The sequence below is a fragment of the Takifugu flavidus genome, chromosome 12 (assembly GCF_003711565.1).
Source record: "Takifugu flavidus isolate HTHZ2018 chromosome 12, ASM371156v2, whole genome shotgun sequence".
Lineage (NCBI taxonomy): Eukaryota > Metazoa > Chordata > Actinopteri > Tetraodontiformes > Tetraodontidae > Takifugu > Takifugu flavidus.
The window spans coordinates 10808908-10826783 of NC_079531.1; the positions used below are offsets into that span (position 1 = coordinate 10808908).

Sequence of the window (17876 nt, forward strand, 5' to 3'; positions counted from 1 at the left end):
CCTTCTTTTCCAACAGGCCTTATTTTGACCTTCACTGTTGTTCTTTAATTGGATTGTGAAGTGAGCAAATGGGTAACTGAAAATACTCGTTTGTGGGCGTCGTTTTCAGTTTCAAATGCTCAGAGGGACCATGGCTGCTGATTGTTGGGACAAGAGGATTCTGAGTGTTTATAAAGCTTTAAAAAAAAAATAAAAAAAAATCCCCTTTGGTCGTAACTAAACAAGCCCCAACAGGCTAATTAAGGGTTTTATTGCCATAATATGACTGTATAGTGAAATTTATATTTAAAATGTTTTTAGAAGGTTGTTAATGTCCAATAGCACACGAGACTGAAGCATGCACGTCCAGAAAGCTGAGACGCTGAAGAATAATGGTTTTTAAAATGACTCCGTCGGACTTTGACTATAAATTGACAAAGCTGAAAAATGCAGATTATCTGTGTGTGTGTGTTTGCCTGTCAGCAGATTCCTCCGCGCTTTGATAAGAAGTGTAAAAAAAGGTTGGAAAACATACAAAACCTATGCATTTATTGACAATCATACAAAGTTCTCTAATTACTTACAAAACAAGTCTAGTTTTGGTCGATAATAACAGGATCCAGGAATCTGAATCGACAGCCTTCAGCAGTAACATGAGAAGTGCTCCAAAGACTAAAACAGGACCAGATCCAAGAAGAGAAACCAGTTAAGTACAGTGAGAGTGGCGATAAGAGCTCAGAGCTTCTCCTCAGTTCCATGATGCAACTGGTGCGTCAGGATTATTTCCATCTAGAGAGAGAGAGAAACAAATAAAGACACCACTGAGTAACAGATGATTAAACTGGCTGAACACCAGGAATACGATAAACGAAACAGCTAATTAGAGGAAGTCTAGAAGTTAGATTTTAATGTTAAACCATCATTATGATGAGTTAATATTTGCAGATTTTGGATCCAACTGTGACAATGAACTAAAAGGCCCAACTATTGTGTTTGTTTACCAGTGTTCCACATCTGCATCCTCGAACTGTCCTGGTTCCATTGATGCTGCGTCGACCTCCATTCCATCTGTGAACACACACGACCTTCTTAGAGAACCCTTACAGGTCATATCATCAGCAGCAGCAATGATAAGCTATTCCCAACCTTCAACGTGCCACAGCCCTAAAATCTCAAGGTGTTTCGACACAAACCTTCAAACTCAGCTTTGTTTTCTTCCGTTCGGACACCGGCCATGTGAAAGGGCTGCGCCGACTGCGCCAGCATCCCCTCCAGCCTATCCAGCGTGGCCTGGCCCTCCTGCGTCAGAGCCGATAGACCCTCCTCACAGGTGTAGAACGTCGGTACGTCACCGTGGCCGTGTTCTAGTAGCAGAACACAATATATAATATCTCGGCCTCACTGGAAGAGTTTTAAAGCAACTTTTACGTTCTCTCCAAGCAGGAGAGGAAGCAGATGAAAACCACGCCGCCTGCTGGACGTTTAATGGAAATCAACTGATTGAACTCGCCAAAAGAGAAATCGCTTGCCCATCAGCCCTGGTACTGATGTCAGAAGTTCCAACTAAAGCCTAACATGTTAGAACACCTTTTCAAACTATATGGCTGCAGCCTGATCACCAGTTAAACTAGCACCCCAGCTATAAACATGTTTTCTGCCACAATCATGTTACATTTAGCAACAACAAACATGCTGCGGACACGTAAGAGGCAGTTCGCCGATGCTCTACATGAAGGCAGGAGTTATTTTAAAACCAGTAGCAGATCTTACCTGCCTCTGCAGTCCGATGCCAAACAGACAGGATGGAGATGGATCATAGAGAGAAAAGAGTGTCAGCCTTGTCTGTCCAAATGACTCAATTACACAGAATACTTATTTGTTTCAAATAACTCTACATTAACAATTAAAAGTTGTCCTGGTGGCTGGTAAGTTCCATGCAAACAAAGCAAATTTCTACTGTTGAAGTTATGTGTGTTTGTGTGTGTGTTGTGTTGGGTGTGTGTTGGAATGTTTCCCCCATACCGGCCCCCTCCAAGTCGTACTCCTCTCCTTCAAAGTCATTGTCGGAGTCTTCATCCTCCGGGTCTGGGTGAAGGGCCTGGCACTCGCACATGGCTGAGAACATGGACTCCACTGTAAAAACACACACGTTTGGGCACTTATTAACGGGAGTTAATTAAACAGAAATGAGTGCTTGTGCGTTTACATGCCTAAAGCTGAGCGCTGTGAACGACCCCCCCCTCCCCCGGCATGTACATGTTTTCCAGTTCTGCCACATATTTGCTTCTGGGTTGAGGTCAACACATTGTGGCGTCAGCGTCACCGCCTCCTTCACTAATCTGGCAACACCCAGATGCACTTGGGGTCATTGGGCATTTTAGAACTCTTCTTTTTACTTCTAGACTGCTTCAATATTTCCACGTGCATTTCCTTTATCGGAACGCCATCTACATGTTGACGTGGACCAGTCAAGCCTTCAGCTGAACCTAAACACTCCCAGGAATTCCAAAAGAGTTCACACCAGCAGATTTACTTGGAAGAAATGACACTGTGCAATACTTTATGCCACTGGAGAGCCATTTTGCATCTACCATTCCGTTCTCTTAAAGACAACATACAGAAAAGCAGCAGAGCTCTGCTCATCTGAGGCATAAAAATGGAATAAAATCAGAGCCATCACACATCTACATGTGTATTAAATCTTATCAATACTGTGATTGACCATTTAAAGCATCCAAAGTTTATAAAACTGAATTAAAATACTTTCAGAATATGAGAATATCCCAGTGGGATTCTGTGAAACATCCGGTTGTCATCAGTTTTAGTGGGATCACTCACGTGCCGCCTTGTCGCTCGGCACAAATCGAACCTCTGTGATCACCCCGTCATCATCATCATCATCGCCGTCATCGTCGCTGTTACCGCTGTCAGCTTCATCCCCGGCTGCTTTTTCCCTCATCTCTGCCTCATTCTCATCTGGGAGGAGAACACATCAACATCAGCTTTGGGTCATTTCTTAACCTGGAGTGTTTTTTTCCACTGAAAAAAATGTATTTTAAATATTTCTGCAACAAAATCAGGCGTTCAGACACATCGGACGGCGTGCCTCTTCCAATAAATAGGAATGTGTCACATGGTTTTCCATATATTCTCACCAAAAGATAGTTTAAAAAAATAGACAAAGAAATCCTCCTCTGTAGGAGAAATCAGTCAAGGGTTTGGAGAGGAAGCAGACTCGGGGACTTTTTAATTATCAAGATCCCTGAATGAAGATTCTGGACTGTATTATTATTATTATTAACAATGACTAACAGTTTCCACCACCAGAGAGCTCAAGTGATATTGGTCCTTAAGGATATATGCGCAAATTTAGGGTCCTACTGGAATCCAAAAGGAGATCTGGTGCAAGATTCAAAGGGGTCTGAGGTTCAAAAGGCCTTGAATCGTATTTTACTATAATATTGGTTTCAATAATCATGAAATCATGATGCTTAGCAGCAGTAGTGAAGTGATAGAAATGTGGACAAGCATCAACACACGTGCATCTGTCAGTGTTCAGGAGGTGATAATCGTGATTTGGCTCCATAAATACATCCTCATGCATGGTTTGAGCCTGACCTGAGAGCTTTCCATTGACCATGACATACAGGTGTTCCTGTGGGTAAGCGCTGGTGTCTCTGGAGATGGCGTGCAGGCCGATGGTGGGATACTCCAGCGAGAAACCCATTCCTGAGCCATCGAACCACGACAAAAGCCTAAGGAGCAGAAACCAACATTTATTTCTATTGGTTTTGACGACGGAGGCCCGCTTGATCAAATCATGAGATGATTAAAACCAACTATGATCGCCGCGTATTCGACAAAGTGTAGCAGCTTCAAAACAAAGCCTAAAAAACTGAGGCTGCTGATTTAGCCTCATATCCATAAGAATAATACATCTGTAACAGGAATCTATAGCCAATGTTGGGGGTTAGCGCCATGTGCATTACTTACGCTTCAGCTACGAACAGCGTGCCGCTGCCCAGCTTCTGGCCGTCCACCTCCACCGTAGTCTCGGGCTGTTCGTGTCGCACTCCCTCGGTGGGAGGAACGAGGTTTTTCAGGAGCCCCATTGTAGGTCAAACCAGCGGACTTTTGGGAGAAAATGACTCTTTTCCTCGAGCCACGAAGCTCGAACTTTGGCGACTTTCCTCTAATCGGTAACGCCACAGCTTTGGGGTATGTTACAGCAACGGCGCAGATGTCGGTGGGATTTACTAATTAACTAATTAATAACAAGTACTGCATGCATTAGGTAAAAGCTGATAAACGAGTGAAAATCAAGTCGCGCATTGGCCGATTAAAAAACCGCTGTTTCGTTTATTAACGCTTCCGCCGACGCGCGTCTTCTTCTTCGCCTTCTTTTTCTTCTTCTTTTATCAGCGTGAGTTGGTGTAGTTTTGGTGTAGCAGCGCCACCTACTGGCCAACCCCACCGCATCTTGCAAAGCTTCCAAAATCCTTTTGGTTATGCAGTGTATATTTCGCGTTTACACAAATGTACAGTATATGAATCATTTGTAACGCAGGTAATCGTAGGTCCCTCCATTTTGTCCAAAGTTATTTATCCTTGGGTTTATTTATACCCCGAATTCAAAGATTCCCACATCTATGTTCCATGTCAGCATAGTGGAGCCCCATGAACAGCGCCTTGTCCTCTCCTGCCATGTAGATCATAGATGGTGGTCTTGAGTCAGGGGGCTACTGACTATCCTCCTGAGGTTGTGGCCTCCAGCCTTATCAGGGACATTTATTGGCCTGCAAGACTGGTCTGTCAACAGCCAGCAGTTATAACCCTATTGGATTATCATTATGCATTAGTTTATGTTTTATTTTGTTTTACTCTTAAACTTTACTACATTAGTTTCTGTGATCAGAGTTTGTTAGTTGCCACGGTGAGCCTTTATATTTTCCTGGTGAGCTCATTCTCACGTTCTTCCCTGAACGTCTAATACCACAAATGTGTTCAGAATTACGTAGGTGACAGAACTCTAGCATCCATTTGATTTATTTTAGGTTTATTTTATCCTTGATTTTTAAGGAGTTTCTGGATTTCATCCATAAAAACTAAAAAATACAAACAGTGATTTAATAATCAACCACTTCTAATCAGAAATGATGACACTAATCCAGCAAAGTCAAGGTCGACATACCAAAGATATTATAGGGTTCCCCCCTCCCCCATACTGACCTTTTTCCCCTCTTACCATCTTTTTTTCATTACAATTCTTACACTGACTGATGTGAAATGCTCCAATAAAGTCAATAAAAATGAACAAAAAACACACAACAATGAATAAAGTCGAGGAAGTATTAGATCAAGACAAATAACAATGATTCGTGCACGACAATATCTTCGTGCATGAAGCCGAAGCAGCGTCGCTCGGAGCGCTTTTATTTTCTAGGTCCCCACCGGAAGTGGCGCCTCTCTCGCGCGCAGCTTGACACCGGTAGACGACACTTCATTCATTTCATTCGCATCCTTGTACCGAGCCCTCCCCTCCTGTTCTCTCCGCCTGGAAAGATGTCGGCTCCGGTGGTGCTAAGGAGCTCCGGCCCGGCGCTCTGCCCGAGCTTCGCGGAGGTCTGCTCGTTCCTGGAGCGCTACGGGGGTGCCCTGGATCTCCCGGAGGTGACTTTCCCGCAGATGGAGCGCTATCTGCGGGACACAACCGCAGGTGAGAGGTCGCCCGTGTTGTTGTTGCCTGAGCTAGGAAGTGTAGAAAGCTGCGACACTAGAAACCGAAGGCGTCCGCCACCATTTCTCTGATAATGGAGGAAAAAATAGCAGTCAGCGGGGCAGATATGGTAGGAATATATGACATCCATCGCGCGTTTCGCCGCTTGTTTGAGGATTCGCTTGGTTTTTCTTCCGCCAAAGGTGAGAAGTTTCCAGATGGACGTTCGGACAGAAATGAGCGGAGAACACACTCGGAAGCTAACACAGTTCGGCTACCAGCGTGTCGGAGCTAAAGTTTCCGACACAGCCGAGCCGAACAACACAAGTCGGCTGCGAATGTTTTCTTGTGACAGCTCGTCGACGATGTTGTCGGGGCTGCTGTTCACACCAGAGTGGGAGCCATGATGCAGCGCAGCAGCTAGCAAACACTGTTGTCAGGTGGGATTCCCCCCCCACCCACCGGCCTACCCTGCCAGCCAGACTGTCCCATTTGACCAACATCAGCATCTTTATGTTCATGTGCGGTGGAACTCCTGTACCCCCCCCCCCCCCTTCCTTTCGGAGCACATTGTGCGGCTGATGCGACCTAACGACCGGACGGTTATTCGGCCAACGCTGGAGCGGATGTCAAACGTGCACAAGCGCAGTAGGACCTCCAGCCGCTGGCTAAGTAGCTAGCATCACCGAGCCGCTCGACTTTCGCTCGATCCGCTCCACGGAGCCCCACGGCTGGTTCACCGCGATGTTTTATGGTGGTCAAACGTGTTTAGGAAGCGAAACTTGGCTGTTATCAGCCGCGCCTGGGCGCCCGCTATAGCCGCATCGTTAGCGGTTATTCCGTTATTAAATGATTATTGCATGGCAACAGTCCCTTTCAGGGTTCATTTGTTTTGATGATGTGACGTAGAAACTTATTTCAGGGGATCAATTTCGCGCCCCCCCCCCCCCCCCCCCCCACGTGTGGTAATTTATAGGTCTCTAATTTATAGTTGTTGATTAAACACCTGCACACATCTGGAGGTGGTGTAGAGCTACAGCTCTGGTATAAGAGAGCGTGATGTGTTTGTGTTAAACTCTTCTCTCTTCTAACCACTGTAGTTCCCAAACCTCTTGTGGAGCTGCACATCAAGTTGCTCAGGAAGCTGGGGAAGTCTGTGACCACTGACCGCTGGGAGAAATACCTGGCTAAGGTGAGTACTGTCCCGCCGTTTGTGTGCCGTTTTTATCCCAACTCGCCTCACCGGACGCGAGGAAACGTCAGCTCAGACGCGCAGATCCTCCGATGTGTCTTGTCCGTCTCCCAAACCCTGAAAGTGATACAGGGAAGCGCAGTTGTCCTTGGGAATGCAGCTATATTCAGTCAACCCTCACCCTAAAGATAATTCTGCTCTTTCTCTTACGCTCCCCAAGAGGTGAAACCTGAAAAACGCTAGCGATTGATATTAACGTCCACCTTCACAGACGTTTGCCATGCGCTGCATTTGAATCTCAAACAGGTTTTGAAGTATAGTGCCGTCCGCTCGGTGAGCTTTGGCGATCTCCCGGCGACCCAGTCATGGATGCAATTGTTTCCTGTAGGTTTGCCAGGATCTCAACAACACCTGGGCGTGGGAGCTGGAGCAGAAGGGGTATCAGGAAATGTCCATGGAGTGCAAATCCGGCATACTTAAGGTACCAGTTCAGCCTAATTTCTCCAACACAAGACTCAAGGGCCTTGTTCATCTGCTGTTGTTGTGTTCCACACCTGTTGTGTCGCCCTTTAGTACCTGTGCGAGTGTCAGTTTGACGAGAACTTGAAGTTCAAGACGGCGATCAATGAGGAGGACCCGGAGAGGATGCGGCTGCAGCCTGTAGGCCGGGACCGGCAGGGCTTGTTGTACTGGCTTCAGCTGGACCACGAGCAGAATATCCGGTTATACACAGAGGAGCAGGATGATTTAGACGGGTCCACGTGGACGTGCATCGTGAGGTAGTTCCAGCATCCCTTTTGTATCTTTATACATATAAACCAGCACTAAATTTGCAATTGGAGCTGCTTTTTGCATCCTTTTCCTGTATTTTCCTTGTTTATATCCTTAATTAGTCCTTTGTAATAGTCCTTTTGACCTTTCAATCTCGCTTCAGGTCACGTAACGACCTGGCCGACGCTCTGGAACTCTTGAAGGCGCAGGTGAATCCAAGCACGACGCAGGAGCAGGAGCAGACTCAGGCTGGACTGGGGGGCATCAGCCCCATGCAGAAAGATACTGGTATGTAGACTGGAAATGAGGCCCGAGCTGTTTAGGAAAGCATGGCCTTAATGTCAGCATTTATTTATAACTTTCTTCTGCTGACATTTTGACTTGAAAAATTCAGCACTGTGTTGTGTAACTCATACAGTTGCTCCTCCCAAATATAGAAAGTAAGTTTCTGATTTTGTGAACTTGTTTTGAGTTGACACGTGTGTTGATTTAAAATGCGGTGGTCATTGAATGAGAAGGGGCAGTGCCAAAGTGGCCGTTGAGGACCAGTAAGGATCTGAGCTGTGCAGATGCTGAGGTGGGCTTTTGAGTGATGATGATGAGGAAGTTTGACACTTTCTGTTTGACACTTCTTGAATAAAGATTATTCAAAGAACCAAGTGACTAGAAATACTAGAGCTGGTCGGTAGGTGGCGGTGTTGTTCCACAAAAGGGATATTAGACACAAAATAACGCGTAATTGGGAAAACTTTGAGTGTATCTGATCATTATCATGAAGATAATTATTCTGGCCTATTGTCAACATGTTTTAACAAGACAGAACTGTCCCTTTAGACACTACAGGCACCATTCAGAACTGCCCCCATGATTATCGATGCGGACTGAAATAAAGTAGCGGCCCTTCAATACCAGCCCCCATCTGGTTGCTGAGAGAGTCTGAGTCTTGCATAGTAGCACATAGATTCCTGGTTTTCTGTTTGATTAGAGTGGTCACTTCACTGTTGCTGCAGCTCTTTTGGAATTTGACAGCTATCTTGTTGGCTTTTGGCGTCTCTGACCTGCATTTGGGATAATCATCCCAATGGATCCGTACCTTGTTTACGCTGCCTTAATGCTTGAGAAATTTAGTTTACCCAGGTTGGTTCTGTTTGCAGTAGCTCCCTGTCTTAGAGCCCAAAATAACTTATCACAAACTACAATTCAGCTGAGGTGCTGCGTTTTCAGCGAGGATTTGCACTAATATTTGTACTTTAATAGCTAAATAAATCAAATGTCATCATCCTGTATTACACATTTATTATTATGAACCTCGGCCTCCACTTTAAAAACGACTGCTGGAGAGGTCAGAAGCCCCCGGCTATCGAGAACTGTGACTTCAATTTCCAGGAAGGAAGGTTTCAAATTGACTGGAAAGACTGGAAAGGGAATAAAGTAATCCATGTTTTCAGTTCAGATCAGCTGGACTGAACTGACTTCAATTTAGTTCAGTTTGATTGGATTGTCTTTTATTTTAAGTTCTGCTTTAACACTAAATATTGGTGCTTTACTGGCGCCCAAAAGACCTATTGGATGCCTTGACTTTGTATTGTACTGATGTGCACTTGTGTGTATTTTATTTTGCAGTTGTAAAGCAGGAGCAGATGCAGCCCATCAAGCTGGAAAGCACCGAAGTGAAAGAGGAGAAGTTGTGCTGCAAATCCCCCCCCTTTAATAACCGCGTGAGCACCATCACGACCGTCATCAAATCGGAAGTCAGGAACGCCGACGCCCCCAGAAACTCTGTGTCGGTCGTCATGGCGCCTCATTCCACCACGACAAAACCAGAAATGAACAAAGTGGAAGAGGCAGAGCGAGCGGTCGTCAAGAGCATCCAGCAGGCGAAGATACCACTGAAGAAGAGAGAACTTAAGCTTGCAGAGAGTTACCACAGCAACCACCACACCAGCACCAACAGTTCCAGTATCATTGTTTGTAACCCTTCAGTGACTCAGACTAAAGACGGCAGCGCGAGAGAGGGGAACGCGTCCGACTCGATCGCTGGTCAGGCTGCCTCCCAGCAACAGCAAGTCCCGGTGACGACGCCAAGGCAGGACCTCGCCAGCGGGAGAACATCCCAAACCCTGCCCCACAGAGAGGGACAAAACGGAGTCATCGGGCTCGTGGGTCACGTAGGTGTCATTTGCAGCCCCTCCGAGCATCACAGAGTTCTCGGCGCCCAGCCGGAAGAACCACACAGGTCCCGTTCGGACGCTCAGAATTCCAGAGTTGCGGAAGATGAGCGGGAGGTCAGGCGACAGACGGTGCTGGTCAGGAAAGGAGCTGTTGAGAACGAGATGGTGGGTCTTGCGGCGCCAGAAATCGACGTTAATCTGTCAAAACCCGATCAGCCTGAAACCTCCGAGAGACAGCCGGATTCTGTAGATGCTTCCGTAGTGAAACGCTCCTTAGAGGCTTCCGACCAACAAACGGCCAAAGGAGAAGACCAACTGGACCAGAAAAGAGAGCCCAGCCCTCAACAGAAACCTGACATCCAGACGTCAGAAGAGCCCGAGGTCGAGTTGGCTGTCACGGTTCCACCCGTTACACAGAACCTGGAGAAGGACCCTAAGGTGGAGGAGACCAAAGCCGGGGTGAAGGACAGCCGGCTGGAGGCGGAGGAGAAACGACGGCCTCCCGACAAAGCCTTCTCGGAGCTCCAGAAAGAAGGGATCAGGTTAAAGATCAAAATCCCCCCCCAGCGCAGAAACAAGTCCAAGGGGAAAGGAGACAGGCAGGAGAAAGAAGGCAAGCAGGATGTGCAGGATGAAGGCATGCCCCTGCGAAGATCTGCAAGGATCTGCAGGTGTGTGACGCGCTGGAAAACACTCATACACACCTGGGAAAATGTCCTTTTAGTTCATGTTAATAAAGACACGTGAACCTTCTTGTCCACCTGTAGGCCCAGCTCGAAGGCAGCAGAGAACACGAGGAAGAAGCCACTGCGGAAACAGCTGGAGGAAGAGGAGAGGGAAGAGGACGACGAAGACGAGCAAGACTCGGCTTCGAAGAAACCAGGGACCGCAGACTCTGTCACTCACATCAGGAAACAGAGGGTAATCTGTTACATGCCGCTAGAACTTTTTAGCTTCTGCTTCTGCTCGTTCACCGTTCGGCCGCGGTGGTTTCAGGGTAAAAGGAGACACCGTCGCCGCTGGTCCAATTTCCGCTTGAAGAAGCGAAAGCTGAACGGAGAAGGAGACTTGGAACAAGGAGATGGGAACCAAGCAGAGCAGGAAGAAGGGAATTCAGAAGAATCTTGTAAGTCTGAAGAAAATCCAATAGAGGACGCCTGCAGTCACTGTGGTCTGCCCAACCACCCCGAACTGGTGAGAACGGATCAACTTTGAGGAAGCCGTCGCATTATCATGTCAGATGTCTTGTGCCGCCAGCAAAGACCTGCATTTAAAAAGCCACGTCATGGCGATGTTTTGTTTCAAATATCTATATTTGTCTGTGGTCCCCCCCCCTCCAGATTTTGCTGTGTGACTCTTGTGATAGCGGATACCACACCGCCTGCTTGAGGCCGCCACTCATGCTGATTCCAGACGGAGAGTGGTTCTGTCCGCCCTGCCAGCATGTAAGCTGTATGTGTGCAACAGACAATACCGATGTCACCTGGACACGACTAATGAGCCGTAACCTGACCAGAACGCAGTTTTTAGCAAGCGTGGGAGCCGCGTAGGAGATGTTCTGGAGTGAAAAGAAAGATGTTGATTACAAAAACACACGTAGGTGTCGTTTAACTTTTTGTGCCGTCTGGTTGTCGTCCGCTCAGAAGCTGCTGTGTGAGAAGCTGGAGGAGCAGCTGCACAACCTGGACAGCGCGCTGAAGAAAAAAGAGCGCGCGGAGAGGAGGTGAAGGCCAACACGCGTGGTGGTTGTACCGCGGGGAGACTAAGTGATGTGGTTGTTCATGTTGCTGTTGCTTTCACTCCAGGAGGGAGAGGCTGGTGTACGTGGGAATCAGCGAGGAGAACATCATCCGGGTGAGTGGAGGCCAGAATCTGGGTTTGTTAATGACAGAAATGTAGACTTTCACCATGTAGGCATCACATCATAGCATCCAGGGGCAATAATGACAAGAAAAACACTGTTAATCTTCTCTCTGCTTGTCTTCTGGATATAAAATGTGTGTTATGTTATCACAATACAGGCATTTCACCAAATATCAAACCATCAAACAAGGACACATCATGATATTCACCCGGCTGTAAACTGCAACTTATTCACTGTAATTTTGTTTTAAATTTTTTCCCTGTTTTCCTTTAATACTGAGACCAATTCTGTTGTCTCAGCACAGAGTTTAAGTGTTTTTTTTCATACAATATGAAGCTCTTGATGAAAGATATATTGAAATGTGCTTTGAAACTTTTTCATTCATTTGAATTTGGGTGATAAAGAGGTGATATAGAACCATTATTGTTGTTGAATTAGTGGATAGTTCAGGCTGGCTTTATTTTGAATGGGAGAGCACAGCTTTGTCCACCTTTAATACAAGTTAATGCAGTGACACGAGTGTGTTGTTTGAAAGTTCATGTGAGTTGAGAAACAAGAATCACGTTCTTGTTTCTGTCACTTCGTGTGCATCAATAAACGGGTTGATTTGCTGTTTTCAGGACGGAGACGCAGACGAAGAGAAGGACGAGACGTCGGCAAAAATCAAATCCAAAAAAAACAAAGGTCTGGGACGGAGGTCAACGAGAACCAGAAAGCACATCAGCTACAGGTCGGTGGGACTGTCAGCATCTGTAACTAGATACAGAGCATGATGTCATCTCTAATTACTGCTGCTAACGTGGGGGCTTGCTTTTGGTTGTTGGTTTGATGGCTTGTATCAGTTCAAATGATGAACAGATGATGAACTACGGTGAAGTTTGGCCCATAAAAACACTAATGTACCGTAACTCTGTGTCTGTCTTTGGCAGGTTTGATGATTTTGATGATGCTATTGATGAGGCTATAGAGGAGGACATCAGGGAGCTCTGTGACGGTGAGTGGACAATTTGGGGGATTAAAACCCACAAAATTAGCACTAGATCTTATACTACACATCCAACACCTTCACATAGTCACAAACAGCTCACTTCCCAATTTCAAGCCCATCATCACATCAAATATCTTCAGATCAAACCTTGTCTGAACTCTCAAACAGCTCTTTGATGTTTGACCCAGCCAAAATGTCCTCACAAGAGCACATAAAAAAGTCAACTCTCTGAGGATGTCTTGCTAAAATCTTGTTGTATAAATCTTAAACTGCGCTCTAACAGGCCCATTTCAGCTCTCTCCCCGTGGCCTGGTGGCTGGGGGGAGAAAATAAGCAGCAGAAGGGCGGACAGCTCACCGACAGGTCCTGGCAGGGAAATAGAGCAATTAATATTTATATTTAAATCCATCTGAGTCTTGCTGCACCCATCTCCTGATAGAGTTGAGGTCTTTACACTGAGCCAGGATCCTGCTCTTTCTACAGAAGAACCAGTTTTTTGTTTTTTGTTTTTTTAGAAAATGTATTATTCTTAAAATGGGACAAGTGTTGTGCTGGCAGCTAATATCAAAAATCACAGCAGAAATAATGGGAACCGTTTTGATATTGGAGCAGGAAGCGGCAAAGACTTGGCCAACTTCTCAGAGGACAACAGAGAGAGTCAGCGGCCCATTCGAAGCCAGACGTGTCCTGCCATCAACAGGAAGAGGCGGCGATTCAACGACCTGGAGGGCGATAGCACACCGGCAGAGAGTGAAGACGAGTTTCTGCTCAGCAACAGGTGATCACAGCGTGCAGACGGCCCCCAAAAGCTCTTTAAATAAAGCTCTTTAAGTTAGAGCCGTTCATAATGAGTTACAAATTAGAGTTCAGATAGTTTTATGAGTATTTAATCATCAACTATATATCTGTGCAGTTTGAGTCATCTGAAAAATGGTCTTTAAAATCAAGAGACACAAAAAAAATCATCAAGGAAGAAGAAGAGTTGTAGAAAAAACCCAAACTTAATTACCCTATAGTTGATGTATAAAAGTAAATATATCACTTTTGATAGAAAGTCATCAAATATTTCATTTAAACTTGTTTAAACAAGGACATGATGGATTGTAACAAAGATGTTTTTGTATATTTTACTTTGTTAGGACTGAAAAAGAACTAAATATAACGCTTTTACCAGCGCTCTCGGCTGAAATTGTGCTTTGTTTTTTTCCAAGACTCTGACGTTCTCTTTCTGTCACTCTTCATTTGGCTCATTTCCTCCCATCCAAAGCTCAGAGGATGAAGATTTCGGTGCGTCAGTGGCAGATGATGATGACGAAGATGAAGATGCTGGCAGCGACATCGGCAGCGTGGACAGCAGGGCCCACTCCAGACGGACGGCCCACTCCAGGGGGTCGTGTAAACGCAAACCCATCCAAACCCAGCGCAAGGCCAGGAAGTGGCAGCGAGGGAGGCGGAGGTGCTCCTCCGAGGAAGAGGAGGACGACAGCGAGGAAGAAATGGGCGAGTATTTGCGGGTGGGGTCGTGGCGAGGGTTAGCGTTACCGTCCCGTTAACCTTTGCCTTTTCGCCCTCGTCTCTCGCAGAGTGGTGCAGCGACATGACCGACAGTGACTCTGACAAAAAGAGGCGGGGCCTGAGACGGGGGCAGCGCCAGGACGTCAACTACTGCGAGGTCTCCGATTCATCGGACAACTCGCGGGCGTCCGCCAAAAGGCGCAAAGTCAGCCTCCACAGACGGCACCGAGAGGAGCATCTGTCCAGCGATTACAGCGATGGTTCGTCCGTTAATAACCGTTAATAACCTTTATAGCTCTGATCATCATCGACTCCCAAAATATCTGTCTGTTTGCCACCACCTCCTGTACAGAAGCCCCAGAGGAACCTTCCTCACATGTTCTCTGCCACCTTAAGAAGTAATCTCCATTCTGGGCTACAGCTCACAGGGCCAAAATAGAACCAAACCTCACATTTACACATGAGGACGGGATAGAATAGACAGATTTTTCTCTTTGAATGTCTTGAGGTACTTGGGAGGAAGCCAAAGGGCCCAGAAACCTTTTGCACCTGCAGTATATTTTCTAAAAATGTCCCTAATCCTCCTCTGTAGTATTCAGTGACTGCTTTATGCATAGGCCTGTATTTTTGATAGTTAAGGAGGATTAGCATATGACCCTTTGTCCTCTTGTCTTTGCGTAGCACCACTTTCTTCTGGAGACTCTGATGAGGAGGACGACTACGAGGATGCAGCGGTAGATGAGCAAAAGAGGAGAAAGGAGCAGCAGAGGAGAAGTAAAGATGAGGAGGTCGGAGGCCAGGGCAGGTGGCTGAAAAGGAAAAAGAAGGACCTAGACAGATGGACGAGACTGAAGAGGGAAGAGGAGGAGCCGGAGAGGATGGGCAGGGGGAAGAGGAGGGAGATCTTGTCCCAGCAGCGGCGCCAGCGCCTCGCACAAATGCTGAAAAAGCGGCGGCGCTGCATGGAGGAGGAGTCGGAAGAGGAGTCGGAGTCGGACTCGTCCTCCGACGAGGACCGCCCCGTCCGCAAAAGACTCAACCGCATTGACTCTGACGACGAGGAGGAGGAAGAGGAAGCGAGACAAAAGACGAAAAACTCTTTGGTGGCGGAGGAGAGAGCCGACAGCAGACATGTCGGTGATGCTCAGGAAAAAGGGCAGGGATGTAGCCTGGTCCTACACCGCTCGCATTGGACCCTGAACTTCCCGGACAGTGCAGATGTAGACGGACAGAGCATCCTCAACGGCCCCTTACGTTCAGAAGAGGAGGAAGAGCGGGAGAAGGGGCGGAGCCACAGAGACTCGTTAAACTCGGCCCAGAACAGTCCGCGCTCGTGATGGCATCTCCGTGTCCTTTTGTCGTTCCACTTCTATGCCTTGTTACCCGCAGCCGACCCCCAACATCTGTAAACGTCTGCGTCGAATCACTGTTCTGATCGACCGTCGCGCTCGCTCTCGTGCACGCTTCCATTCAACCTTCACCTCTGAAACAATGTGGCGGCAGGATGAAGCACTTTATCTGTCAGCAGAGGTTTGGCACGTTTCCACTGCAGGGACATTAGAGTCAATTTAATAGGAACCTCCCCACCATTATTAAGACCTTTTACAGGGCCTAGCCGAGTCCCCGATCCAGGGGGGGTACTTGGATCGGGCACCAGAAATCACAGAAACGAGCATTTTCAAATCCTTTGAGGGGCTTTCTCCTCTTGGAACATGGCCACAGCTCCTTCCGCGTTTAGCTCATTACCGCTGTTTTCTTAATCATTTTTTGCTTTGTGACGCCACGATCGAAACCCGCGACGCCACCGGGGGGGTCCCACTCCGCGGGGGAGACACAACTGCTCTCACAGAATGCTTCCTGTAAAGTTCCTGCCCCCAGTATTGACCAGGGACGTCTGCAGTGGAAACACGCCTGTTGTCGTGACCTATGAACATGCTCCTGCTGGGCCTGTTCATCGGGATGATGGTCTGCGGTTGCTAGAACGCCACAATCTCAAGCATTTTTGTCATTTTCATAGCACTTTAGTCACCACCACGTCAAATCCATCGCATTTACCACAAGATTACTGACTCACGGATGGAGCTCTGCCTTTATTAGGCTTTAAATGTTCATGCTAAAGTGAATTTCATTATTGTAATCTGTCCAGGAGCCCAGCTCGTGGATCACCCCTTTGCTACAACCTGTCTTTCTTGCATTTGACCGTATTCACATCGCAGCTGTTTGATGCTCAGGGTGGTATTTGTACTTTACTGGTCCAGGGAACATGTGAAAACGGCGAACACTGAGGAATTGAAAGAATTTGGGCGGTTTTATCTTCATCGCGCAGTGATTGCCTTATCCAGACGGGCCACACTGACTATATACTGTTTAAAATGAGCAAGTTCCATCATCCGTTCCTTGTTACAGCCTCCATGGAACAAACCCCCTCACACGGCTCCATCGATGCTTCTCCATGTTGTGAAGATAAAAATCTCCTGAAATTGGCTAATCGTTTGCTCGGCTGGGTTGTACATACTCTGCCTGTTCTGTACAGATAATAGCTGGCCACCTCTTAGTTCTACTGTAAATGATATGTTATATTTTCTATTTGGAGTAGACATGTTGCCGTGAGTGTCGTGTGGCTTGGTAATATATTGACTGCCATTTCATCAGAGGTTTACTGCTTTTACTTTAAAACAGACTTATTGTGAAATGAGAGCAGCGTTTGCTATCGAAATGCTGCCGAATTTAGCCAACCCTGTGTTTTTAGTTTCAAAGTTTTATTTTAACCATAACATTTTATAAGAAGGAACAAGATTTTATTTTGACTTGGATTTCAGTGGTAAAATTGGCACCGATGACCAGTTTAGAGGCAAGTTTCTGCAGCTGCCACACCAGCCTGAGAGTATCCACATCAGTTGTTCTGAGAAATGCTCTTTTAGAAAAGTCTCGGTCTCATTGGGCAGAAGGGAAGCAGCTCTTTGCCCTCGTCCACTCGGAACACGGTTACTGTGTCGCCTGAGCTGTGTCCTCCTGTTTCCAGTGCACAACCTTCCTCTCTCCAAACTGACCTAATCAAGCTGGTAGGAAAGATGTGGAGTTTATTCGATAACAAGTGTTGTCTCTGTGCTGTCTTCTAAACTCAGAATTAAAATTTTCATGCGGAAAAGTGTCCATCTGATTCAACCTTTCTTTTTCAAATGGTAGTTTTTTGAGGTGATTTGAGATGAATTATCATTTTCAGATTAAGCTACATATATTGCTGATGATAGTTAGTGCTGCCATAATCCTGCTGTAACATATGCATCTCATATATTAAGGTAGTAAAACTGTGAAAATGAATTATTACTGGTACAAATATTCAACACTAAGCCTGAATTTTTACTTTATTGTAGAGAAGAAATAAAAAAGTTAGGTAAAAAAAAATCACAATTTTGACAAAAATAAAATGGATTTAGTATAGCAAGGATTTAAGCTGTTTGAAAACAGAATTGTCACACAAGAATTCTACTGCATATAAATTTAGACCAGCAACTATGATTTTGTTATGTTTTGTCTTTTTTAAATTTATCTGTGAACTTTATAACAGTTCTGACTGTAAACACGGCCCAGTGGCCCTACTTCTGACACTAATTTACGGGTTTGGGCATTGATTAAAAATGTGTTTGTTTATATATGTTCCTGTTTCAGGTGCATGTTTA

At 46.2% G+C, this 17876-nt stretch overlaps 2 protein-coding genes across 2 annotated transcripts; one reads left to right on the top strand and one right to left on the bottom strand.

The window, feature by feature from the left end:
- Positions 1–501: 501 nt before the first annotated feature.
- Positions 502–4390, bottom strand: clns1a (chloride channel, nucleotide-sensitive, 1A). Its single transcript, XM_057049348.1, has 7 exons — positions 3973–4390; positions 3598–3734; positions 2818–2955; positions 1750–2112; positions 1173–1343; positions 981–1047; positions 502–768 (listed from the first exon to the last, which is right to left on the bottom strand). Exons 1-4 carry the CDS (start codon positions 4089–4091, stop codon positions 1883–1885), a joined length of 624 nt encoding a protein of 207 aa, XP_056905328.1. The 5' UTR covers positions 4092–4390; the 3' UTR covers positions 502–768; positions 981–1047; positions 1173–1343; positions 1750–1882.
- A 1086-nt stretch (positions 4391–5476) lies between these two features.
- rsf1a (remodeling and spacing factor 1a) lies at positions 5477–17349 on the top strand. Its single transcript, XM_057049346.1, has 17 exons — positions 5477–5695; positions 6796–6887; positions 7276–7368; positions 7461–7666; positions 7822–7946; positions 9282–10500; positions 10597–10750; positions 10826–11023; positions 11170–11274; positions 11473–11552; positions 11635–11683; positions 12314–12423; positions 12623–12687; positions 13294–13459; positions 13949–14181; positions 14265–14456; positions 14878–17349. The coding sequence occupies exons 1-17, from the start codon at positions 5542–5544 to the stop codon at positions 15531–15533; spliced, it is 3897 nt and encodes a 1298-aa protein (XP_056905326.1). The 5' UTR covers positions 5477–5541; the 3' UTR covers positions 15534–17349.
- The last annotated feature ends 527 nt before the right edge of the window (positions 17350–17876 follow it).